Source organism: Crinia signifera, chromosome 6, assembly GCF_055691185.1.
Source record: "Crinia signifera chromosome 6, ASM5569118v1, whole genome shotgun sequence".
NCBI lineage: Eukaryota > Metazoa > Chordata > Amphibia > Anura > Myobatrachidae > Crinia > Crinia signifera.
The window spans coordinates 18,480,116-18,507,986 of NC_139222.1; the positions used below are offsets into that span (position 1 = coordinate 18,480,116).

Consider the following 27,871-nt stretch of genomic DNA (forward strand, 5'->3'; position numbering starts at 1 on the left):
GATACAGTACATGTATATATGTCCTTATTAGGGAGGTTAGGGAAACACCTGAAGTGGTAGGGTGGGCTCGTATATTTGCCCCAAAAAAGTATTAAAACCCTGTACACACTAGACTACAGGCTTTACCGCCAATATCAAATTATATTGTGCCTAAACACTCGGTAAACTTGGTAAACAATATCATCAGTGACGTCACCCGGCCCCTGCTGCTAGCATGGCTCATTTATGATATAGTCAACGTCGACCATGCAGCCACAAACATAGGGAAAGGGGTGAAGGGGTTAACAATCGTTAACGATATAGAGCATACACACTAATTTTTAAAAAGATTTCGCTACAAAAGGCAGAGCCAGATTAAGGTCTAAATGGGCCTGGAGCTGAATGATCAAGGGCCTATTATGTGCAATAATAGGGGTTGTGGTCAGCACCTAATAATGTGGGGGGGGGGGGGGGGGGACCAGTGTTCTGGTTGGGTGGTCTGCTCATGGGTGTGTCTGTATTTGTGTAAATACTTTCAACTTTCAATAATGCACAATATGCCTTCATAAATAGGGGCATTGGCACGCATTAAAAATTTACACCATAATGCCCATTACATGTTAAGACACACACCATATTTCCATTACGTATTATGCCAAACACCATAATGCCTATTAAAATTTATGCTACATACTGTAAGTGGCTTACCTACATGTTCATTGCTAGGGGTGCCATGCTCATTGCCAGGGGTTCCATGCTCGTTGTCATGTGGGATTACATGCTCATTGCCAAGGGGGAATACATGCTGTGGTAACTGGGGGACAGCCACCGCCGGGCAGAAATGACAGCCATTGACAGCCGGGCAGAGAGCAGGGGGCTGCCCGGCTGTATTCAGAGCACTGCTATTTGAAATAATACCCCTTTCACACCAGAAAATGCAGCGGACTTACCCGGGAATATGGTCCCAGGATCATGAGGGACATTCCCGGACTGACCCCTTTTACACCAGCCTAGTCCCTGCATTTTCTGGTGTGAGGGGGAGAGCCCACCCCCACCCCCCCTTTAAACAACCAGCTATATCTTCGGGAACCAACTGACCCATTTACATGTAGGCTTCGAATGATTTTGGTCACGTGAAACTGAGCCATTTGGTTCCAGAGAAATCTGTCCTCAAACAACATCAACAGCCATGAAATTACATTTCAGAAATGAAAAAAAATTGGTTTACCCGCAATATCTCTAGAACCAATGAACCCATATGGGCCAGGTATCAGATTGAAGGCCCAGCGATTTGAGTTAGACTTAGATCAACCTCGAGCTTCTGTGATGCCGGAGGGGGAACTGGCAGCCATTGGAACCGGGTGGAGGTCGGATTTAGAGGGTCCCATGTTATCTTATGGGGAAAACGTTCCAGGATGGCCTGGCGGTATTTCCGGTTCCCGGGGGGCTAGCGACACGGGGCTGGGCTCGTTTGGAAAGCCCTAGCCCTCAGCTACAAAATGGGCCTATTTGGAGAGTGGGCCTGGAGCTGTAGCTCCATCAGGCCTATTGTTAATCCGGCCCTGGCGCCGGCCACTGTAGGGCGCCAGTTTGCAGCAGGAGGTGCCCGTGGAGGTCAGTGGCACCAGCTGTGAGTGGGCACCACAACTCGCCCCCCCTGCGGCCGCCTCCTTACCCCCTGGTATTACTTAGCGGCATTCGCTGCATCACCTGACACCCCCCCCCCCGGAAATGACGCGGTGGTCTGCCGTCGCATCGCCCGACACCCCTGCCAAACTCCCCCCCCCCCCCCCCCGGAACACCTGCCGCCGCAATCACCAGTACCCCCCCTCTGTACAGCGGCCGGGTGAGCACCGGAGCCCCCCCCCCCCTTACACCGGCACTGCCAGTAGGGAATACTTAAAAATAATTTTGTTAATGGAGGTTACTGTTAGTATTGGCACTAGGGGGAGGTTTAGGCTGTGGTGGGGGTGGTGGTTAGGTAATGACACTAGCATGCCCTCCAACATCTGGAGGGCAAAATTCGGTACACATTCAGAAAAGGGCGTGGCCTCATGTAAAGGGGGTGTGGCATCACAAAAGGGGCGTGGTATTACACATTATACCACACAATGTAATGCCCATTACACATTTTAGTAAACGCTGTAATGCCAATTACACATAAGGCCACACACCGTAATGCCCAGTAAACATTATGCCACACACCATGATGCACATTACATAATATATAACAAACAATAATGACCATTACATACTTGACAACTAAATGCTGCTTACCTACATGCTCATTGCTAAGCAGTTCCTCCTTGATGCCAGGGGTTTCATCATGTTCGATGCCAGGGGCATCATGTTTCATGCAAAGGGGGCTTCATGCTCATTGCCGAGGGGGGGGGTGGAATTGCTCATTTCAAAGGGGTGAGGGGTTGCTCGTGGTCAAGGGGGAGCAGTCGGACTCTCACAGTTGAACGAAATGACAGCCGAGCAGAGAGTGTACTGCTGTCTGTGCGCTGCCCGGCTGTATAATCAAAGCAGCAGCCTGGTCCGTCGCTATTTGTATTCTGCCACCGCTGGACGGTCACAAGCCAATAGGAGCTCGTGATCCGGCAGCAGCTCATGATTGGCTGCCGGACCGCGAGCTCCTATTGGCTCGCGGCCGTCCAGACTACTAGGAAGAATTGATAATAGCGACGAAGCTGGGCATCGTCACAAGGCTGCTGCTGCCTGCTGAAATGGTACAGTAGACTAGATCCAGACGGGCAGCGCGCACAGACAGTGCTCTCTGTCCGGATGTCAATTCTTAAAAAAACGGTACATTCGGTACAGGTTGTATTTGCCGGTACAGAGCGTTAAAAACGGTACTGTACCGGCAAATTCGGTACTGTTGGAGGGTATGCACTAGGGGGAGGATTAGGCTACGGGGGTGGGGGACATTAGGGTTAGAAATATGAACTAGAGGGAGGGTTTGGCTGTGGTGGGGGTGGTGGTTAGGGTAGGTATAGGCACTAGAGGAGTGTTAGGATGTGGTGGGGGTGGTGGTTAGGGTAGGTATAGGCACTAGAGGGAGTGTTAGGCTGTGGTGGGGGTGGTGGTTAGGGTAGGTATAGGCACTAGAGAGAGGGTTAGGGGGTGGTGGTTAGGGTTAGGTATCGGCACTCGAGGGAGGGTTAGGCTGTGGTGGAGGTGGTTAGGGTAGGTATAGGCACTAGAGGGAGTGTTAGGATGTGGTGGGGGTGGTGGTTAGGGTAGGTATAGGCACTAGAGGGAGGGTTAGGCTGTGGTGGGGGTGGTGGTTAGGGTAGCTATAGGCACTAGAGGGAGGGTTAGGCTGTGGTGGGGGTGGTGGTTAGGGTTAGGTATAGGCACTAGAGGGAGGGCTAGGCTGTGGTGGGGGTGGTGGTTAGGGTAGGTATAGGCACTAGAGGGAGGGTTAGGCTGTGGTGGGGGTGGTGGTTAGGGTAGGTATAGGCACTAGAGGGAGTGGTAGGATGTGGTGGGGGTGGTGGTTAGGGTAGGTATAGGCACTAGAGGGAGGGTTAGGCTGTGGTGGGGGTGGTGGTTAAGGTAGGTATAGGCACTAGAGGGAGGGTTAGGCTGTGGTGGGGGTGGTGGTTAGGTATAGGCACTAGAGGGAGGGTTAGGCTGTGGTGGGGGTGGTGGTTAGGTATAGGCACTAGAGGGAGGGTTATGTTGTGTTGGGGTGGTGGTTAGGGTAGGTATAGGCACTAGAGGGAGGGCTAGGCTGAGGTGGGGTGGTGGTTAGGGTAGGTATAGGCTCTAGAGGGAGGGTTAGGCTGTGGTGGGGGTGGTGGTTAGGGTAGGTATAGGCAATAGAGGGAGTGGTAGGATGTGGTGGGGGTGGTGGTTAGGGTAGGTATAGGCACTAGAGGGAGGGATAGGCTGTGGTGGGGGTGGTTAGGGTAGGTATAGGCAATAGAGGGACTGTTAGGATGTGGTGGGGGTGGTGGTTAGGGTAGGTATAGGAACTAAAGGGAAGGTTAGGCTGTGGTGGGGTGGTGGTTAGGTATAGGCACTAGAGGGAGTGTTAGGCTGTGGTGGGGGTGGCTGTTAGGGTTAGGTATAGGCACTAGAGCAGGGCTGGGCAACACCGGCCCTCCAGATGTTGATGAACTACACATCCCCAGCATGCCTTGCATCAGTTTCAGCATGGCCACATAGCAAAACTAATGCAAAGCATTCTGGGATGTGTAGTTCATTAACATCTGGAGGGCCGGTGTTGCCCAGCCCTGCACTAGAGGGAGGGTTAGGCTGTGGTGGGGTGGTTAGGTATAGGCACTAGAGGGAGGGTTAGGTGTAGGCACTAGAGGGAGGGTTAGGTGTAGGCACTAGAGGGAGGGTTAGGTGTAGGCACTAGAGGGAGGGTTAGGTATAGGCACTAGAGGGAGGGTTAGGTATAGGCACTAGAGGGAGTGTTAAGCTGTGGTGGGGGTGGTGGTTAGGGTTAGGTATAGGCACTAGAGGGAGGGTTAGGTATAGGCACTAGAGGGAGGGTTAGGCTGTGGTGGGGTGGTTAGGTATAGGCACTAGAGGGAGGGTTAGGTATAGGCACTAGAGGGAGGTTAGGCTGTGGTGGGGGTGGTGGTTAGGGTAGGTATAGGCACTAGAGGGAGGGTTAGGTATAGGCACTAGAGGGAGTGTTAAGCTGTGGTGGGGGTGGTGGTTAGGGTTAGGTATAGGCACTAGAGGGAGGGTTAGGTATAGGCACTAGAGGGAGGGTTAGGCTGTGGTGGGGTGGTTAGGTATAGGTACTAGAGGGAGGGTTAGGTATAGGCACTAGAGGGAGGGTTAGGCTGTGGTGGGGGTGGTGGTTAGGGTAGGTACAGGCACTAGAGGGAGGGTTAGGCTGTGGTGGGGTGGTTAGGTATAGGTACTAGAGGGAGGGTTAGGTATAGGCACTAGAGGGAGTGTTAGGTATAGGCACTAGAGGGAGGGTTAGGTATAGGCACTAGAGGGAGGGCTAGGCTGTGGTGGGGGTGGTGGTTAGGGTAGGTATAGGCACTAGAGGGAGGGTTAGGCTGTGGTGGGGTGGTTAGGTATAGGTACTAGAGGGAGGGTTAGGTGTAGGCACTAGAGGGAGGGTTAGGTATAGGCACTAGAGGGAGGGTTAGGCTGTGGTGGGGTGGTTAGGTATAGGTACTAGAGGGAGGGTTAGGTATAGGCACTAGAGGGAGGGCTAGGCTGTGGTGGGGGTGGTGGTTAGGGTAGGTATAGGCACTAGAGGGAGGGTTAGGCTGTGGTGGGGTGGTTAGGTATAGGTACTAGAGGGAGGGTTAGGTATAGGCACTAGAGGGAGGGTTAGGCTGTGGTGGGGTGGTTAGGTATAGGCACTAGAGGGAGGGTTAGGTATAGGCACTAGAGGGAGGGTTAGGTATAGGCACTAGAGGGAGGGTTAGGCTGTGGTGGGGTGGTTAGGTATAGGCACTAGAGGGAGGGTTAGGTATAGGCACTAGAGGGAGGGTTAGGCTGTGGTGGGGGTGGTGGTTAGGGTAGGTATAGGCACTAGAGGGAGGGTTAGGCTGTGGTGGGGTGGTTAGGTATAGGTACTAGAGGGAGGGTTAGGTATAGGCACTAGAGGGAGGGTTAGGCTGTGGTGGGGTGGTTAGGTATAGGTACTAGAGGGAGGGTTAGGTATAGGCACTAGAGGGAGGGTTAGGCTGTGGTGGGGGTGGTGGTTAGGTGAGCGCTGTGCTGGGAGCCGCTGCAGCCTGGCTCCGGGACCAGCACTGTGCAATGCCAGAGGGGGAGCGCAGTAGCCAGCTGGGGCATGGGTTTACTGCAGCCCCGGACCAGTGCGGGATTGCAGGTCCCATGCTGCAGCGCTGCTGTGGGAGAAAGCCTACACAACCAATGTATTTCAATGTATGGCATGATGTGCCCAGTACAGCACAAATGTATATATCGTAAAAAGAAATGTACTGATTAGTTCTGCTCGTGCCCCAGGGGAATCAGGGCTTTGTGTGGGAGTCTGGATTCCCCCCAGTCCTGCCTTCCCAGGCAGCCTCCAGGATGGGAGATACATAGAACATCAGCTTTCCCATAAGCTAAGTGTTTTCCTGGAGCTACATCTAGCTCTCCATCAGTGAGCAGGAGAGCTGGCCGAGGGTTGGGGCTACGGGATACGGTCATTAGGTCTACACCAACTAGGTTTGGGTCAACACCACTAGGTCGACAGGCAACAAGGTCGACATTCAGGTAAAAAAAACCAGTGAAAAACCCATGTCGATCTTGTTTCTGTCGACCTTCGAAAATAGAACAAAATGGATATAATGACGTACAGATTTTTACTCACATATAATCAATAAAAACATCTGCAATAAAAGTACATGAAATAACAGGTATGAGCAGGGTGGAAAGGTGGCTAATTACCAGCATGAGAGAACGTACAAGCAGTTCTAAAGTCACCATACAGGTCTCCCAATGCAGGCACCACTCACAGTCTCCACCTCCCGCTGACCAACGCGTTTCCATTCTATAGGATTCTTTTTCAGGGTCTGTCACAGTAGAAAGTAGTAGAAAGTACTTTAGAGGAGGAGGTTATTATCTTTTTCCAAGGACATGATCTGCTTCCGGTGGCGCAGAATTGCGCAAATGGCCACGCGATGCAGGTGTGAATGTGTTCCTAAAACACCAGCACTATCCACGCCACCCCGAAGCGTGGCGAGCGCTCCGAGCTCCGCGAGGGGTGGCGACACGCATCCTCCGAACTTTTCATACCCCCACTATCCACGTCGGTGTGGAGTTGATCTTATATAGTGTGGCGAGCGCAGCGAGCCACCGAGCCCGAAGCGTGGATAACTTCACAGGTATTCCGCGTCCGCTCGCCATGCTTCGGGCTCGGTGGCTCGCTGCACTCGCCACACTATATAAAATCTACTCCACGCCGACGTGGATAGTGGGGGTATGAAAAGGTCGGAGGACGCGTTCTGCTGCCGCCGCTCGCCACGCTTCGGGGTGGCGTTGATACTGGGGGTGACGCAAAACAATGCCATAGGTACTTACAATTGTAAGCACCCATCACATGTAATACTATGCACAAATCATATCTCATAGTAAGCACCCATGACATCTCATCGCATGGGTACTTGTACAATGAAATATCGCATTGCATCTGGTGCCCTGCAATCCCATGCGATATTTCATTGTATAAGCAATCCTGTGCACTTCATATGGACATACACACTGCGCAATGTGATTTGACTAAGGAGAATAGCCCAGTACGCTAAATGCGTACAGGGCGCCCTGCTAGGAAACAAGCACCCACTTGTCATTACTGGCTGCAAACTGCACGGGAGAATATTACGCTGTCAAAATGAAGAGTAAAGGCAGTAAAAACTTGGACAATGGGTAACTGCAAGGGGGGGGGGGGGGGATTAATATATTATATACACATACATACATACCACATGAAGTCTGTTTGTCCCTCCGTACCTTACCTTACTCTGTAGGAGATCTCACAAGCCTCTGATTAAAAACCCTCCCATGACGAGGCTGCTGCTGTCCTCCATGGGCCTGAGAAGCAAGTAAGGAGCTCCACCAATCAGAGCTCAGCACAAACCTCTCAGCCTCTGCCCTCTTGTTCAAAGGGTCATGGGACTGTCAATTCACAGTAATACACTGCACTTGTGCAGTCAGTGTGCCTTGGCTCCCAATGCTCAGCACCATTAATCATGGTCACATTGACAGATAGGTGAAGCTGCAGCACTACCCCACTCCCATGCAAAAAAACCTTTAGCTAAAAAATAATATATTTTTTAAATACATACTGACCCCCTATGCCCCCCCCCCCATCTCCGGCCCTGGGTCCCAGATCCTGGTTTTTCAAATACGGGGATCCCTAGGATTTCCCCCCCCTCATATTTGGGGAATCAGGACCGGCTCAAGAGCACGGGCTGGTTATGCTTGGAGGGTGGGGGGCAGACGTTGGTTTTTGGGGGGTTCTGTCAAACTAGCCAGACTGGACCTGGTGTATTTGTTTTGCAATTTTTGGTAATTTAAAGGGTGCAAATTGCACTATATTACATTTGATATTTTCTATAAGAAAGCATCTGGATGAGATTTTGAATATGCGTTTTTTTTTAGACAGGTCAAATGTACTAATTTTACCGCATATCACACATTACTACATGTGTGATTTTTTGAAAACATGCCAATTCGCCAATTTTTGTCCAAAAACGTCAGAAAAAAACTGCATCCAGCATTCTACCCTCTCACAACCCACACTGTGTTCTTCCTCCTCTTTCAACCCACAATGTGTCCTTTCTCCCCTCACACCCCACACGACAACTCTTATGAATGAGCTTCTACTACAATACAGAGTAGAAGGAGCAACTGGTGCCTAGCGCAACCGGTTACTATGGGCAGTATTCAATGAGAAAAATTCGCTGTGATTTCTGGAGAGTTTGTGCTTTTCACGCGGTGGAGAGAGGTTTTTTTTCTCCAAAGGCGAGCCACCCTATTCAATGTGAAATATTCTCCGTCTTTCTAAGTGATTCTCGCCGTCTCTCTCCGTGTAGAAATTCTCCATCTTTTGATGGAGAGCAGGAATGTGAACTTTTAAACTAAAAGGGTGTTTTTTTTAATTTTGGTGTCAAAAAATCAGGTTTTTTTTTCTGTGAAGGGCCATGTTTATTTTTATTCATGTGCCTATAGCACATGAATTATATTTAATTTTTAAAAAAATATTTTTTTACATTTTTTTTTTTTTTTTTTTTTTTACACAGTGCAGCCAGCAGGGGGCCGGAGCGCTCGAGCCGCTCATTAGATATTCATATATTCACTGCACCCGAAGCACGTTCGGGTACAGTGAATACTGGGTCCCCCGCTGGCTATAGGGGGGGCAGCCTGTGCTGCCTGGGTCCAGGGGAGCCCTGCTCCCTCCCCATATCCCCTGCAGCAGCCAAGAGAGACTTTAATCTCTCTTGGCTGCTACGTCCCCCGGCTCCCTGACAGCTCCCTGCCGCGGACGCTCGTCCGCTGCAGGGGTTAAGACTCGCCGCGAGTGGCGGCGAGTCTTAAAAACGTTGAATAGTGGGAGCAGGAGTGGCAGCGAGCCCTCCGGAACACGGAGAGTGCACGGCGAGCAAAAAAAAATTGCTCGCCGTGCACGGAGAATATTTTCATTGAATACCTGCCCTATGTGTAAAGCAGCCGTAACTGCTCATGTATAGGAAATCATGGAACCCTCAAAATATCAGAAGCACTACAAGAACCCCCCAAAACTGTGTAAGAAAAAAAGTTGGTTCATATGTATTGCATAGAAGTTGACGAAAGTAAACAAAAAAAGTGTTAAAATAAAAAACCTCCCCCCCCCCCCCAAAAAAAAATGTAATCACATGAGGAATACATATATTTTTATTTTATATAAGTGCGTCAAATTGACAAGACTTCAAGACAGTTACATGATGCTTTAGCCGAACAGGTTTAGAATATAAGAAAAGAGTTGAATACGCATGCGTCTTAACAACAACATTGCTGGGAGGGCAAAATATACATAAATATATTGATACATACATAATATATATTGAGATTTATATATACACATACATATATATAGAAGATGGTAACTAACAAGCAGCGGCACTCGACAGGGTTTGCAAGCGTGTCAAAAATGGTTTTATTGCTCCAACGTTTCGGGGCTCCAAACTGCCCCTTTGTCAAGGTGTGACAAAGGGGCAGTTTGGAGCCCCGAAACGTTGGAGCAATAAAACCATTTTGACACGCTTGCAAACCCTGTCGAGTGCCGCTGCTTGTTAGCTACCGTCTTCTACATTAATTTCCCGGAGGGCACCCAGGTCGCTGAAAACTGTGAGGTCGAGTGCCGGACTGATTTGGACTATATATATATATATATATATATTATATATATATATATATATATATATATATATATATATATATATGCACACATACACACACACACACACATATACAGTATACACTCAAAAAACATTAATGTCCATTCTTTAACCACGTATACCAAAAGGGGATGCAGTCAAAATCTCGAATGGGTCAAAATACTGACAAGGACAAAATCCCGACATTTAAAATACCAACAAGGTCAAAATACCGACGTATAGAATGTACTGGGGAAACAGTCAATATGACTTTCGGTCGACATGGGTTTTTTCGCAGTTTTTTGACCCGACATGTGACAGCAGGTGGCATTTCATGCCCTACCATTCACTAGGGGTGGAGGAAGAATAAAATAGTGTGCCGAGCGCAGCGAGGCATCGTGCCCGAAGCATTGCGAGCGAGGCGAGGGGCTGCGGTTCACTTCCAACTGTGTCCATGTCGACTGTGTTGACATTCGGGTCAAAAAAACCTGAAAAAAAAACCATGTCGACCAAAAGTCATATAGACTGTTTCACCTGTACATTCTATATGTCGGTATTTTGTCCTTGTCGGGATTTTAAATGTCGGGATTTTGACCTTGTCGGTATTATGACCGTCGGGATTTCAAACCGAATCCACCAGAAGGCCACACGTTTTTATGAAGTTATCTGTATATGTCTTATCATTTGTCTGTATTTTTGGAAGAACCCCGTATCTTTAAATATTGGAAGGAAGTAGAATCCCATTGGTTGTTTTTATTTATTTATTTATATTGGCAATTTTGATGTATTTATGTATTAGGATATTTTAGTTGTAATTGTGTCTGCGCTTTATTATGACCTAGTATTAAGGTCCGATTCAAACCTCGCAGCTGAGCTGCAATTATCGAGCGAACGCACACAGATCCTGGTGCGCATTCGTGAGGTCTCCCTGCGATGGCCGCCAGTGTTGGCTTTTCAGCGCTGCCCGTAAACAGGGTTATTTAAAGGCAGCTGGCATTTGGGGGGGTGGGACCCAGATGGTTTCAGGGAGTGTAACGAAAAATGCCAGTGGACCCGGACGTTTAGAGGGCCTCTTACATCCGGCCCTGCTCACCCACTTTATTGCAGCTGGGGTTACTCCAGAAACACTATATTCATCAGATGAGACGTGGGACAAGACACAGGGCTCTAGAGGATCACGATCAGTCATGATTGATGTCAGAACTGAGTGGGCGCCAAATCCTATAGGGGCAACTGCACGTGTGTGCTTCACAGCGGGATCTTAGTGTGACCGCTGACCTTCCAAAATGAGCTCGGCGACACGCCCACTGATACTGCAGAGTTAATTGGTTCAATGGCAGGAACTCAGCTAACGCCTGCAAAAGGGGACAGGACGAGTTCCGTCTGGTACCACTCAGCCTGTGCTGCAGCAAGCAGCGGTGCATTGGCCGCTGCTGCTGCTGGGCCGTGAGAGGAGAACCGCCGGTGATGCAGAAAGTTAGGTAACCCGGATAGACTGGCCAGCTCAGAGTCCAGATCTTAACCCAGTATGAACTTCTGGGACCATTGGGGTGACGGGTGCGTTCTAGGCTGACTCTACCATCAGTGTGACAGTTGGTCGCTGTACTTAGGGCGGAACGGCAAAACACACCACCTGCTGATGTCCAGGAACTCGGGGACAATTTCCCAGGAAAGGTGAGTGACAGGAAGCTAGCGTTTGGGGTTTGGTATCCAGACGTTGTGGGAGTGTCAGGGAAACCGAAAGCCTGCCCTGGTGGTTTAGGGGAAGTCATGTGACGTCAGCTCTGGCTCCGATCCAACAGTTTCTATCGCAGCCGCCGGGTAAGTCCTGGGCTTCGCCGATCCAGCTAATTTTCACAAGCTGTGTTCAGTGATTTTGCAGGCTTGCAAGGGGCAGGATTTCACTGTGGCGGACGGCGTATAACTGATCGCAGAGTAGCAGCCAGGTCTGAATGACCCCCATTAACTGGCACAATGTTAAACGGGAAAAAATAACAAAAACACAAGAAAATAATTTGCACTGTACCGCAGACAGCAGCTCAAACATTTATATAAGGGAGGGGGGGGGGGAGGCTATCATGGAAAATACTATGCTTAGTAAAATCTGGGTAATTTTTTTTGTGAATAATTGTGTAACAAAATGAACCTTCATTTATTTTTCTAAATCAGTACTAAGAAATTACTTCGATCATGCAGGAGTTCACTGATGTGTAACAAGATGTGAGTTCTGAGTAAAACATTTCCCACACTCAGCACATGGAAATGCTTTTCACCCATGTGACATCGCTAATTTATATGGAAAACTTTACCCCACTCTATGCATATGAAAATTGTTTCATATTAAATTTTGTTAAGACATGAGAGAAGTCACACAGGTAACTTTTTCTCATGTCTAACAAAATTGAATGTCTGTGTAAAACATTTCCCACACTCAGTACATGGAAATGTCCTCTCACATGTGTGACGTCTCTTGTGTATAACAAAACTTGAGGTCTGTGTAAAACAGTGTTCCGCCTATGTGAGTTCTCTGATGTTTAGCAAGAGCAGATTTATATGTAAAACATTTCCCACACTTTGGACAAGGATAAGGTTTTTCACCTGTGTGAAGTTGCCGATGTCTAGCAAGATCGGATTTCTGTTTAAAACTTTTCCCACATTCAGAACATACAAATGGTCTTTCACCTGTATGACATCGCTCATGTGTAACAAGAGTTGATTTCTGTGTGAAACATTTCCCACACTCAGAGCAAGCAAAAGGCTTCTCACCAGTGTGACGTCTGTGATGTTTAACTAGATCTGATTTTTGTGTAAAACATTTCCCACACTCAGGGCATGGAAAAGGTTTCTCACCTGTGTGACATCTCTGATGTTTAACTAGATCGGATTTCTGTGTAAAACATTTCCCGCACTCAAAGCATGGAAATGGCTTCTCACCCGTGTGACTTCTCTGATGTTTAACTAGATCAAATCTCTGTATAAAACTTTTCCCACACTCAGAGCATGGAAATGGTTTCTCACCTGTGTGACTTCTCAGATGTTTCACGAGATCCGATTTCTGTGTAAAACACTTCCTACACTGAGAACATTTAAACATTTTCTCACCGGTGTGATTTCTCTGATGTAAAACAAGATGCGATTTCTGTTTAAAACATTTCCCACACTCAGAGCAATTAAATGGCTTCTCGCCTGTGTGACTTCTCTGGTGTATAATAAGACATGATTTCTGTGTAAAACATTTCCCACAGTCAGAACAGGAAAAGGGACGCTCACCTTTGTGACTTTTCTCGTGTATGACTAAATTTGATTTCTGTGTGAAACATTTGCCACACTCAGAGCATGAAAATGGCTTCTCACCTGTGTGACTTCTCTGATGTATAGCGATATGTGATTTCTGTGTAAAACATTTCCCACAATCAGGACAGGGAAATATTTTATCAGGTGCATGAGCAGCACCCTGTGTAACAAACGCTGAAGTATCAGGAGAACAGTCCTCGCGATTAGAGGGAACAGATGATCTATCTGCATTGTGGGACATATGTAGCGTAGCAGAATTGCTTCCTGGAGAATCTTCTGTATGGTTATCTCCAATGTTAATATCTTCAGACAAGGTGAGATATCCATCCAAGGCGTTCCTGCTTGTGCGTCCATCTGATGGAAATAAAATAATTATAATTTATATAAATCGTTCACATATTATGCCGTACTGTACAGAGAATAGCCATCTCTTACATATTTGGCTAGATCTGTCACTCAAAGTGCGTGAGTGTGTGTATAACGCTGGGTGGAGCCTCTGACACCCCCCCTCCCCCCCCCTTCCACGATTCGCGGCAAAAACACCCCCCCTGCGCGATTCGCGGCAAAACAGAACCCCCGTAACCCCCCCTCCCACGATTCGCGGCAAACACCCCCCCCCCACGACCCCCCCTCCTGCGATTCGCAGCAAAAGCACCCCCCTCCCGCGATTCGCGGCAGCCCCAGGATTAAATGGCACATGCAAAACACTGACACGGCTATGGTCGACAATGAAAAAGGTTGACATGAGTTTTTGAATATTTATTTTTCATTTTATTTATGTTTTCATATTCATTGTCATGTGTCGACATGGACACCAATGAAGTGCCACACTTATGTCAACATTTACATGTGTTGACCTTTCTGTGTTGATTTTTTCACGTGGCGATTCGCATCACACCCCCACCCCCCCCCACCCCCGCAACCCCCACTCCCGCGATTAACGGCACACACACACCCCCCCCCTCCCACGATTTGCGGCAACCCACCCCCCCACCCGCGATTCTCTGCAACCCCTCCCCTCCCGTGATTCGCAGCAACCACCCCCCGCAACCCCCCCTCCCGCAATTCGCGGCACCCCCCGCAACCCCCCACAAATGTTGACATAGTCGACACGGACAAGGTCTAAGTCAGGCATGGCCAAACTATGGCCCACAAACTATTGTAAAACTACAAGCCCCATCATGCCTTGCACAGTTTTGCAATTAGAAATGCTAAAACTATGGCAAGGCATGTTGGGATGTGTAGTTTCTCAACAGCTGGAGGGCCACTCGCATGACTCGCTGCGCAGTTATATTCTCTGGAAAGTCAGTCCTGGCTGACTACTCGTTACAAACGTCAGAGAAATCATTCCACAGTGAGCGACCATCGAATAATTTTTTTGGTCATCCGGCCACATGCTAGATATATAAGATACACCAGAGAGTGTGGGGAGGAGACTGGCCAGATCTCTGGGCTGGTAACACACAGTGACATGATGTGAGGGGAGAGCAGGAGTATAATAGGGGCTGATGGCTCCTGATGTATGAGATACACCAGAGAGTGTGGGGAGGAGACTAGTCAGATCTCTGGGCTGGTAACACACAGTGACATGATGTGAGGGGAGAGCAGGAGTATAATAGGGGCTGATGGCTACTGATGTATGAGATACACCAGAGAGTGTGGGGAAGAGACTGGTCAGATCTCTGGGCTGGTAACACACAGTGACATGATGTGAGGGGGAGAGCAGGAGTATAATAGGGGCTGATGGCTCCTGATGTATGAGATACACCAGAGAGTGTGGGGAGGAGACTGGTCAGATATCTGGGCTGGTAGCACACAGTGACATGATGTGAGGGGTGAGCAGGAGTATAATAGTGGCTGATGGCACCTGATGTATGAGATACACCAGAGAGTGCGGGTGGAGACTGGTCAGATCTCTGGGCTGGTAACACACAGTGACATGATGTGAGGGGAGAGCAGGAGTATAATAGGGGCTGATGGCTGCTGATGTATAAGATACACCAGAGAGTGTGGGGAGGAGACTGGTCAGATCTCTGGGCTGGTAACACACAGTGACATGATGTGAGGGGGAGAGCAGGAGTATAATAGGGGCTGATGGCTCCTGATGTATGAGATACACCAGAGAGTGTGGGGAGGAGACTGGTCAGATCTCTGGGCTGGTAACACACAGTGACATGATGTGAGGGGAGAGCAGGAGTATAATAGGGGCTGATGTCTCCTGATGTATGAGATACACCAGAGAGTGCGTGGAGGAGACTGGTCAGATCTCTGGGCTGGTAACACACAGTGACATGATGTGAGGGGGAGAGCAGGAGTATAATAGGGGCTGATGGCTCCTGATGTATGAGATACACCAGAGAGTGTGGGGAGGAGACTGGTCAGATCTCTGGGCTGGTAACACACAGTGACATGATGTGAGGGGAGAGCAGGAGTATAATAGGGGCTGATGGCTCCTGATGTATGAGATACACCAGAGAGTGCGGGGAGGAGACTGGTCAGATCTCTGGGCTGGTAACACACAGTGACATGATGTGAGGGGAGAGCAGGAGTATAATAGGGGCTGATGGCTCCTGATGTATGAGATACACCAGAGAGTACAGTGAGGAGACTGGTCAGATCTCTGGGCTGGTAACACACAGTGACATGATGTGAGGGGAGAGCAGGAGTATAATAGGGGCTGATGGCTCCTGATGTATGAGATACACCAGAGAGTGTGGGGAGGAGACTGGTCAGATCTCTGGGCTGGTAACACACAGTGACATGATGTGAGGGGGAGAGCAGGAGTATAATAGGGGCTGATGGCTCCTGATGTATGAGATACACCAGAGAGTGTGGGGAGGAGACTGGTCAGATCTCTGGGCTGGTAACACACAGTGACATGATGTGAGGGGGAGAGCAGGAGTATTATAGGCGCTGATGGCTCCTGATGTATGAGATACACCAGAGAGTGTAGGGAGGATACTGGTCAGATCTCTGGGCTGGTAACACACAGTGACATGATGTGAGGGGAGAGCAGGAGTATAATAGGGGCTGATGGCTCCTGATGTATGAGATACACCAGAGAGTGCGGGGAGGAGACTGGTCAGATCTCTGGGCTGGTAACACACAGTGACCTGATGTGAGGGGAGAGCAGGAGTATAATAGGGGCTGATGGCTGCTGATGTATGATATACACCAGAGAGTGCGGGGAGGAGACTGGTCAGATCTCTGGGCTGGTAACACACAGTGACATGATGTGAGGGGGAGAGCAGGAGTATAATAGTGGCTGATGGCTCCTGATGTATGAGATACACCAGAGAGTGCGGGGAGGAGACTGGTCAGATCTCTGGGCTGGTAACACACAGTGACATGATGTGAGGGGAGAGCAGGAGTATAATAGGGGCTGATGGCTCCTGATGTATGAGATACACCAGAGAGTGTGGGGAGGAGACTGGTCAGATCTCTGGGCTGGTAACACACAGTGACATGATGTGAGGGGAGAGCAGGAGTATAATAGGGGCTGATGGCTCCTGATGTATGAGATACACCAGAGAGTGCGGGGAGGAGACTGGTCAGATCTATGGGCTGGTAACACACAGTGACATGATGTGAGGGGGAGAGCAGGAGTATAATATCTAGGCTGTTAGCTCCTGACTCCCAACCAGGCTGATTAGTCTGTACTGACTATTGTAAAGCGCAACGGAATCTGCTGCGCTATATAAGAAACTGTAAATAAATAAATAAATAATAAAAAATGACAGATTGTAAAATGTGACTGTTCTGTAATAACTGATTATTACTCACCTGTGCTGATATATGTAGGGATTTCTTCCTCCTTACACTGCTGCTTACCCATCATGTACAGATCTTCTTCTCCATCTATAACTTCTACCTTAATATCAGTCACATCCGTCTCTTCTTCTCCCTCTGTATCTTCTCCCTTAATATCAGTCACATCCGTCTCTTCTTCTCCCTCTGTATCTTCTCCCTTAATATCAGTCACATCCGTCTCTTCTTCTCCCTCTGTATCTTCTACCTTAATATCAGTCATATCCGTCTCTTCTCCCTTTAGATCTTCTAGCTTCATATCAGTCACATACATCTCTTCTTCTCCCTCTATATATTCTATCTTTATATTAGCCAAGTCTTCACCCTAAATAGCACATATACAAATTAATACCAGACAACATTTACACATATTAATCAGGAGACCATCAGCGTATTAGACATAAACAGCTTCTGTACAGACCATATAGTAATATAAATATATTATTATACACACACACACATATATTAGAGAAACCTAGGTAACTGCTTTTCCTTTTGTCACAGAACTCCTGTACTATTGAATGAGACCTCTAGAGCCCCTTAAAGGGTCTTGTGCCAATAACAGCCTCCCATATTGCTAGACCCGCATACCGGTACTTAAGATGCCACCTGGTCTTATACCAAAGGATACCAAAGATGGTAGGTAGTAAAGAGGCAGTGTCAAAACCTCACAACAATTATGAAAATGTACATAAACTGCTAATATTATAAGCATTTAAATATAAAATAAACCGGAGGATATGTCATTGCCATATCAGGCAACCCACATGAAAACAGGCAAGGCCCAGCTAAATATACAAAAAACAGTACACAAAGAAAATACTGATACTGACAATAAGCCCAGCAAGGATGACGGATATGCACAGGGACTTAGCTGCAGTTGATTCAGGCACTGGATCAGCGATACTGGAATCCTGCACTGAATGAAAGCAAATCCTGGAAACTGCAAGCGTTCAAGGGAATTTGTGGACTCGACTCTGGGTTTTGATTTGGTGTTGGACAGATTGCGGAGGCAAAAAAAAGTTAGCTGGCTTAATATAATGCTTCTTCAAAGACTGCCGGCAGCTGGAACTAAAATCTGGTGGTTGAGGAGACCAGGAACAAGGGCACGAAGTCCAACTTGCCATGTCATCACTAGGGACTCCCACAGGGAGGTTTAGACTTTGCAGAGTCTGATGAGCAGGACGCGGCCCCTTGCCCTGGTCTCCAGTGTCACCTAGTGGATGAAGGAGAAATATGGAGTTTCAGACGGAACCGGATGGAATGGAACTGGATTTATGGACTCTAGAGCTGTACACGGAACCAGAGGCTAACCAGATGGAATAGCCCGGGATATATGGAGCTGCGGATGGAACTGGCCAATTACCAGATGGACTGGAGCGAGATAACTTGAAGAGATACCAACATGAACAACCAGAGAACAGTGGAATCACAATGAGTAGCACAGAGAACTCGTATACACAGTGGAGCTGTGAATAATGTTGCACTGGCGAGTTGCCAGTGATGAAGAGACCCCTAAATACCTGTAGGGCTCTGCTGATTGGCCCCTGGTATCACATGAGCTAATCAAGCTGATTGGGGTTCCGAGATCAAGTGACCCTGACAAGATGACCGCGCACAGGACCAGGGAGCACGCGCCTTGACACCTGGCACCAGGAACCGTGTAGGAGCAAAGACCCCCGCTCAGCACCAGGATGCCGCTGGACTTCCTCACGGTAGAGTCTGGAGGGGTAACCGGTGCTGCTTCTGCTGCCCACTCTGCGTGTTTGTGCCGCAAGCAGGATCTGAATGCAAGGATATACCTTGGCAAAGGGGTACCGAGAATCTATGCTTGTGAGAGTCATTATCGGTAGGGCCTACAGCAACCTAATTGCTAATTCGCAGCTGAACACCGCACCTGCGCGCACACACAGACACACTCTCATACACACACACTCACACACAGCTAATGTACTGCAGCTGAACACTCCAAATCCGACACAGAGCTTCCCTTCTGCCTACCAACCAGACTAGAAAACAAATGCAATCAGAATCCTGGTAGCAGACTGTAACACCTGTGTAACTATTGCCCGGATAGCTGAACCATCGCTGCCAAACAACAATACTTTTTAATAACACAATTCGTAATTAGGGGGTAATAGTACCTCAGATAGAGAATGACTGATATAGTGAATAGTTACATTGATATGTTGGTATATTGCCGAGACATAATTCCCACCTACCTGATCCTCCTGTGGGGTCCTGTGAGTCTCCTCTGTACAGTCCTGGGAATACAGAGGACGGGGACATCTCTCTGGGGTATCTCTGTTACTGGGCCCATCTGTAGGAGACACGCAGTGACTGAGGACATTGTATATATGTGATTATCCTGGGAATACAGAGGACGGGGACATCTCTCTGGGGTATCTCTGTTACTGGGCCCATCTGTAGGAGACACGCAGTGACTGAGGACATGGTATATATGTGATTATCCTGGGAATACAGAGGATGGGGACATCTCTCTGGGGTATCTCTGTTACTGGGCCCATCTGTAGGAGACACGCAGTGACTGAGGACATTGTATATATGTGATTATCCTGGGAATACAGAGGACGGGGACATCTCTCTGGGGTATCTCTGTTACTGGGCCCATCTGTAGGAGAAACACAGTGACTGAGGACATGGTATATATGTGATTATCCTGGGAATACAGAGGACGGGGACATCTCTCTGGGGTATCTCTGTTACTGGGCCCATCTGCAGGAGACACGCAGTGACCGAGGACATGGTATATATGTGACTATCTTGGGAATACAGAGGACGGGGACATCTCTCTGGGGTATCTCTGTTACTGGGCCCATCTGTAGGAGACACGCAGTGACTGATGACATGGTATATATGTGATTATCCTGGGAATACAGAGGACGGGGACATCTCTCTGGGGTATCTCTGTTACTGGGCCCATCTGTAGGAGACACGCAGTGACTGAGGACATGGTATATATGTGATTATCCTGGGAATACAGAGGACGGGGACATCTCTCTGGGGTATCTCTGTTACTGGGCCCATCTGTAGGAGACACGCAGTGACTGAGCACATGGTATATATGTGATTATCCTGGGAATACAGAGGACAGGGACATCTCTCTGGGGTATCTCTGTTACTGGGCCCATCTGTAGGAGACACACAGTGACTGAGGACATGGTATATATGTGATTATCCTGGGAATACAGAGGACGGGACATCTCTCTGGGGTATCTCTGTTACTGGGCCCATCTGTAGGAGACACGCAGTGACTGAGGACATGGTATATATGTGATTATCCTGGGAATACAGAGGACGGGGACATCTCGCTGGGGTATCTCTGTTACTGGGCCCCATCTGTAGGAGACACACAGAGACTAAGGACATGGTATATATGTGATTATCCTGGGAATACAGAGGGCGGGGACATCTCTCTGGGGTATCTCTGTTACTGAGCCCATCTGTAGGAGACACACAGTGAATGAGGACATGGTATATATGTGATTATCCTGGGAATACAGAGGACGGGGACATCTCTCTGGGGTATCTCTGTTACTGGACCCATCTGTAGGAGACACGCAGTGACTGAGGACATGGTATATATGTGATTATCCTGGGAATACAGAGGACGGGGACATCTCGCTGGGGTATCTCTGTTACTGGGCCCCATCTGTAGGAGACACACAGAGACTAAGGACATGGTATATATGTGATTATCCTGGGAATACAGAGGGCGGGGACATCTCTCTGGGGTATCTCTGTTACTGAGCCCATCTGTAGGAGACACACAGTGAATGAGGAAATGGTATATATGTGATTATCCTGGGAATACAGAGGACGGGGACATCTCTCTGGGGTATCTCTGTTACTGGCCCCATCTGTAGGAGACACGCAGTGACTGAGGACATGGTATATATGTGATTATCCTGGGAATACAGAGGACGGGGACATCTCTCTGAGGTATCTCTGTTACTGGGCCCATCTGTAGGAGACACGCAGTGACTGAGGACATGGTATATATGTGATTATCCTGGGAATACAGAGGACGGGGACATCTCTCTGGGGTATCTCTGTTATTGGGCCCATCTGTAGGAGACACACAGTGACTGAGTACATGGTATATATGTGATTATCCTGGGAATACAGAGGACGGGGACATCTCTCTGGGGTATCTCTGTTACTGGGCCCATCTGTAGGAGACACACAGTGACTGAGGACATGGTGTATATGTGATTATCCTGGGAATACAGAGGACGGGGACATCTCTCTGGGGTATCTCTGTTACTGGGCCCATCTGTAGGAGACACGTAGTGACTGAGGACATGGTATATATGTGATTATCCTGGGAATACAGAGGACGGGGACATCTCTCTGGGGTATCTCTGTTACTGGGCCCATCTGTAGGAGACACGCAGTGACTGAGGACATGGTATAGATGTGATTATCCTGGGAATACAGAGGACGGGGACATCTCTCTGGTGTATTCCTGTTACTGGGTCCATCTGTAGGAGACACACAGTGACTGAGGACATTGTATATATGTGATTATCCTGGGAATACAGAGGACGGGGACATCTCTCTGGGGTATCTCTGTTACTGGGCCCATCTGTAGGAGACACACAGTGACTGAGGACATAGTATATATGTGATTATCCTGGGAATACAGAGGATGGGGACATCTCTCTGGGGTATCTCTGTTACTGAGACCATCTGTAGGAGACACGCAGTGACTGAGGACATTGTATATATGTGATTATCCTGGGAATACAGAGGACGGGGACATCTCTCTGGGGTATCTCTGTTACTGAGACCATCTGTAGGAGACACACAGTGACTGAGGACATGGTATATATGTGATTATCCTGGGAATACAGAGGACGGGGACATCTCTCTGGGGTATCTCTGTTACTGGGCCCATCTGTAGGAGACACGCAGTGACTGAGGACATGGTATATATATGTGATTATCCTGGGAATACAGAGGACGGGGACATCTCTCTGGGGTATCTCTGTTACTGGGCCCATCTGTAGGAGACACGCAGTGACTGAGGATATGGTATATATGTGATTATCCTGGGAATACAGAGGACGGGGACATCTCTCTGGGGTATCTCTGTTATTGGGCCCATCTGTAGGAGACACACAGTGACTGAGGACATGGTATATATGTGATTATCCTGGGAATACAGAGGACGGGGACATCTCTCTGGGGTATCTCTGTTACTGGCCCCATCTATAGGAGACACACAGTGACTGAGGACATGGTATATATGTGATTATCCTGGGAATCCAGAGGACGGGGACATCTCTCTGGGGTATCTCTGTTACTGGGCCCATCTATAGGAGACACGCAGTGACTGAGGACATGGTATATATGTGATCATCCTGGGAATACAGAGGACGGGGACATCTCTCTGTGGTATCTCTGTTACTGGGCCCATCTGTAGGAGACACGCAGTGACTGAGGACATTGTATATATGTGATTATCCTGGGGATACAGAGGACGGGGACATCTCTCTGGGGTATCTCTGTTACTGGGCCCATCTGTAGAAGACACGCAGTGACTGAGGACATGGTATATATGTGATTATCCTGGGAATACAGAGGACGGGGACATCTCTCTGGGGTATCTCTGTTACTGGGCCCATCTGTAGGAGACACACAGTGACTGAGGACATGGTATATATGTGATTATCCTGGGAATACAGAGGACGGGGACATCTCTCTGGGGTATCTCTGTTACTGGGCCCATCTGTAGGAGACACGCAGTGACTGAGGACATGGTATATATGTGATTATCCTGGGAATACAGAGGACGGGGACATCTCTCTGGGGTATCTCTGTTACTGGGCCCATCTGTAGGAGACACACAGTGACTGAGGACATGGTATATATGTGATTATCCTGGGAATACAGAGGACGGGGACATCTCTCTGGGGTATCTCTGTTACTGGGCCCATCTGTAGGAGACACGCAGTGACTGAGGACATGGTATATATGTGATTATCCTGGGAATACAGAGGACGGGGACATCTCTCTGGGGTATCTCTGTTACTGGGCCCATCTGTAGGAGACACGCAGTGACTGAGGACATGGTATATATATGTGATTATCCTGGGAATACAGAGGACGGGGACATCTCTCTGGGGTATCTCTGTTACTGGGCCCATCTGTAGGAGACACGCAGTGACTGAGGATATGGTATATATGTGATTATCCTGGGAATACAGAGGACGGGGACATCTCTCTGGGGTATCTCTGTTATTGGGCCCATCTGTAGGAGACACACAGTGACTGAGGACATGGTATATATGTGATTATCCTGGGAATACAGAGGACGGGGACATCTCTCTGGGGTATCTCTGTTACTGGCCCCATCTATAGGAGACACACAGTGACTGAGGACATGGTATATATGTGATTATCCTGGGAATCCAGAGGACGGGGACATCTCTCTGGGGTATCTCTGTTACTGGGCCCATCTATAGGAGACACGCAGTGACTGAGGACATGGTATATATGTGATCATCCTGGGAATACAGAGGACGGGGACATCTCTCTGTGGTATCTCTGTTACTGGGCCCATCTGTAGGAGACACGCAGTGACTGAGGACATTGTATATATGTGATTATCCTGGGGATACAGAGGACGGGGACATCTCTCTGGGGTATCTCTGTTACTGGGCCCATCTGTAGGAGACACGCAGTGACTGAGGACATGGTATATATGTGATTATCCTGGGAATACAGAGGATGGGGACATCTCTCTGGGGTATCTCTGTTACTGGGCCCATCTGTAGGAGACACACAGTGACTGAGGACATGGTATATATGTGATTATCCTGGGAATACAGAGGACGGGGACATCTCTCTGGGGTATCTCTGTTACTGGGCCCATCTGTAGGAGACACGCAGTGACTGAGGACATGGTATATATGTGATTATCCTGGGAATACAGAGGACGGGGACATCTCTCTGGGGTATCTCTGTTACTGGGCCCATCTGTAGGAGACACACAGTGACTGAGGACATGGTATATATGTGATTATCCTGGGAATACAGAGGACGGGGACATCTCTCTGGGGTATCTCTGTTACTGGGCCCATCTGTAGGAGACACACAGTGACTGAGGACATGGTATATATGTGATTATCCTGGGAATACAGAGGACGGGGACATCTCTCTGGGGTATTCCTGTTACTGGGCCCATCTGTAGGAGACACGCAGTGACTGAGGACATTGTATATATGTGATTATCCTGGGAATACAGAGGACGGGGACATCTCTCTGGGGTATTCCTGTTACTGGGCCCATCTGTAGGAGACACGCAGTGACTGAGGACATTGTATATATGTGATTATCCTGGGAATACAGAGGATGGGGACATCTCTCTGGGGTATCTCTGTTACTGGGCCCATCTGTAGGAGACACGCAGTGACTGAGGACATGGTATATATGTGATTATCCTGGGAATACAGAGGACGGGGACATCTCTCTGGGGGATCTCTGTTACTGGTCCCATCTGTAGGAGACACACAGTGACTGAGGACATGGTATATATGTGATTATCCTGGGAATACAGAGGACGGGGACATCTCTCTGGGGTATTCCTGTTACTGGGCCCATCTGTAGGAGACACATAGTGACTAAATACTGTACATGTGTGATTAGCAGATGATGTATAGGGGTCCTCATATCTGCTCTCCCATGCACAATTAATTAAACTCTTCTCTTACCAAGTGATGTGAGGGGCCAGTGATTTTCCATCATCCAGTCTTCGTGGTATACTTATGTGCTTCTAAATATTATCTTCTTCCTGCATGGAAATAGACAGTCACATCCTGACATCTTTTAGGAACTTCACACACACACACACACACACACACACACACACACACAATGATACATTCATCCCCGAGACACATTCCCCGGAATGCCCACCCTGTATAATAATAACAACAACAGGACACCACAGACTGCTCCCCATGTATAATAATAACATAACACCAAATGCTGCTCCCCCTGTATAATAATGACACCACAGGCTGCTCCCCCTGTATAATAATGACACCACAAGCTGCTACCCCTGTATAATAATAATAATAACAACAACAACAACAACAGGACACCACTGGCTTCTTTGCTGTATAACAACAGGACACCTACGCCCAATCTGCCTGTATGACAACAACAACAACAATAATAACAACAACAAGACACAACAGGCCGCTTCCCCTGCATTAAACTAATAACTGGACACCACAGGGCTCTTCCCCTATATAATAATATAAGGACAACACAGGCTGCTCCCTCTATATAATAATAACAATACACCACAGTCCGCTCCCCCTGTATCGTAATAATAACAACAAGTCATCACAGGCTGCTCCCTCTTTATAATAATAACAACAACAGGAAACCAAAGACCCCTCCCCCTATATAATAATAACAACAACAGGACACCACAGGCCCTCCCCCTATATAATAATAATAACAACAACAGGACACCAAAGGCCCCTCTCCCTATATAATAACAAGACACCACAGACCCCTCCCCCTAAGTAATAATAACAGGACACCACATGCCCCTCCCCTATATAATAAAAACAACAGGACACCACAGGCCACTCCCCCTATATAATAACAACAACAACAACAACAACAACAACTGTACACCACAGGCTGCTCCCCCTGTATCATAATAACAACAACAATAATACACTGCAGGCTGCTCCCCTTGTATAATAAAAACATGACACCACAGGCTGCTCCCCCTGTATAATAACAACAATACACCACAGACCCCTCTCCGAGTATAGTAACAACAGGACACCTCAGGCTGCTCCCGATATATAATAAAAATAGGACACCTCAGGCTGCTCTCTATGTATAACAACAACAATACACCACAGGCTGCTCAACCTGTTTAATAACAACAGGACACCTAGGCTACTTCCTTTATATTTAATAACAACAATACACCACAAGCTGCTTCCTCTGTATAATAACAACAATACACCTTAGGCTGCTCCCCATGTATAACAACAACAATAAACCACAGGCTGCTCCCCCTGTATAACAACAACAGGACACCTTAGGCTGCTCCCCTGTATAATAACAACAATACACCACAGGCTGCTCCCCTGTATAATAACAACAATACACCACAGGCTGCTCCCCTGTATAATAACAACAATACACCACAGGCTGCTCCCCCTGTATAATAACAACAGGACACCTCAGGCTGCTCCCCTGTATAATAACAACAATACACCACAGGCTGCTCCCCCTATATAATAACAATACACCACAGGTTGCTATCCCTGTATAATAACAACAATACACCACAGGCAGCTCTCCTTGTATAATAAAAAGAGGACACCACAGGCTACTTCCTCTGTATAATGAAAACAATACACCACAGGCTGCTCCCCTGTATAATAAAAACAATACACCACAGGCTGCTCCCCCTGTATAATAACAACAGGACACCACAGGCTGCTCCCCCTGTATCATAATAACAACAACAATACACTGCAGGCTGCTCCCCTTGTATAATAAAAACATGACACCACAGGCTGCTCCCCCTGTATAATAACAACAATACACCACAGACCCCTCTCCGAGTATAGTAACAACAGGACACCTCAGGCTGCTCCCGATATATAATAAAAATAGGACACCTCAGGCTGCTCTCTATGTATAACAACAACAATACACCACAGGCTGCTCAACCTGTTTAATAACAACAGGACACCTAGGCTACTTCCTTTATATATAACAACAACAATAAACCACAGGCTGCTCCCCCTGTATAACAACAACAGGACACCTTAGGCTGCTCCCCTGTATAATAACAACAATACACCACAGGCTGCTCCCCTGTATAATAACAACAATACACCACAGGCTGCTCCCCTGTATAATAACAATACACCACAGGCTGCTCCCCCTGTATAATAACAACAGGACACCTCAGGCTGCTCCCCTGTATAATAACAACAATACACCACAGGCTGCTCCCCCTATATAATAACAATACACCACAGGTTGCTATCCCTGTATAATAACAACAATACACCACAGGCAGCTCTCCTTGTATAATAAAAAGAGGACACCACAGGCTACTTCCTCTGTATAATGAAAACAATACACCACAGGCTGCTCCCCTGTATAATAACAACAATACACCACAGGCTGCTCCCCCTGTATAACAACAACAGGACACCTCAGGCTGCTCCCCTGTATAATAACAACAATACACCACAGGCTGCTCCCCCTATATAATAACAATACACCACAGGTTGCTATCCCTGTATAATAACAACAATACACCACAGGCGGCTCCCCTTGTTTAATAAAAAGAGGACACCACAGGCTACTTCCTCTGTATAATGAAAACAATACACCACAGGCTGCTACCTCTGTATAAAACCAAGAATACACCACAGGCTGCTTCCTCTGTACAATAACTATACAGCACAGGCTGATCCCCTTTATAATATTAACAACGGGACACCACATGCCCCTCCCCATGTATAACAATAACAGGACATTACAAGCCCTCCCCCTGTATAACAATAATAACAGGACAACACAGGCTGCTCCCCCTGTATAATAATAACAACAACAGGACAACACAGGCTGCTCCTCGTATATACAGGACATTACAGGCCGCAGCGCCCAATATTATTACAACAATACTAATAACAGGGCACCACAAGCTGCTCCCCCTGTATAGTTGGCCGCTTCTACCTGTCCTGATCACGGCGGACAGCGGACAGTTGCAGAAAATGATGGAAACCCTTTTCCTGCCTGTGGAACGCAAAACGGGACAAAGACTGGAACGCACACCCGGAAGTAGAATATGACACAGGCTTTCTACTGATGTATGCTAAGCGCAGAGCTGTGACCTGTATTCCCAAGCATGTCCTCGG

The 27,871-nt window shown here is 48.0% G+C and overlaps 2 protein-coding genes across 3 annotated transcripts in view; one reads left to right on the plus strand and one right to left on the minus strand.

The window, feature by feature from the left end:
• The window catches only part of LOC146010093 (oocyte zinc finger protein XlCOF7.1-like), a 212,185-nt gene that overhangs the window by 166,798 nt on the left and 17,516 nt on the right, over positions 1-27,871 (plus strand). The window lies entirely within an intron of this gene.
• LOC146010083 (uncharacterized) lies at positions 11,842-27,777 on the minus strand. Its single transcript, XM_083150981.1, has 5 exons — positions 27,690-27,777; positions 24,671-24,750; positions 19,154-19,251; positions 16,908-17,256; positions 11,842-13,478 (listed from the first exon to the last, which is right to left on the minus strand). The coding sequence occupies exons 2-5, from the start codon at positions 24,702-24,704 to the stop codon at positions 12,283-12,285; spliced, it is 1,677 nt and encodes a 558-aa protein (XP_083007107.1). The 5' UTR covers positions 24,705-24,750; positions 27,690-27,777; the 3' UTR covers positions 11,842-12,282.

Coding starts and splice junctions, on each gene's coding strand:
- LOC146010083 (XM_083150981.1), bottom strand. CDS start 24,704: ATGATGGAAAATCACTGGCCCCTCACATCACTTG. Junction 19,252..24,670: donor CTGGCCCCTCACATCACTTG/GTAAGAGAAGAG, acceptor TGTCTCCTACAG/ATGGGCCCAGTAACAGAGAT. Junction 13,479..16,907: donor CCCTACATATATCAGCACAG/GTGAGTAATAAT, acceptor TATTTCCATCAG/ATGGACGCACAAGCAGGAAC.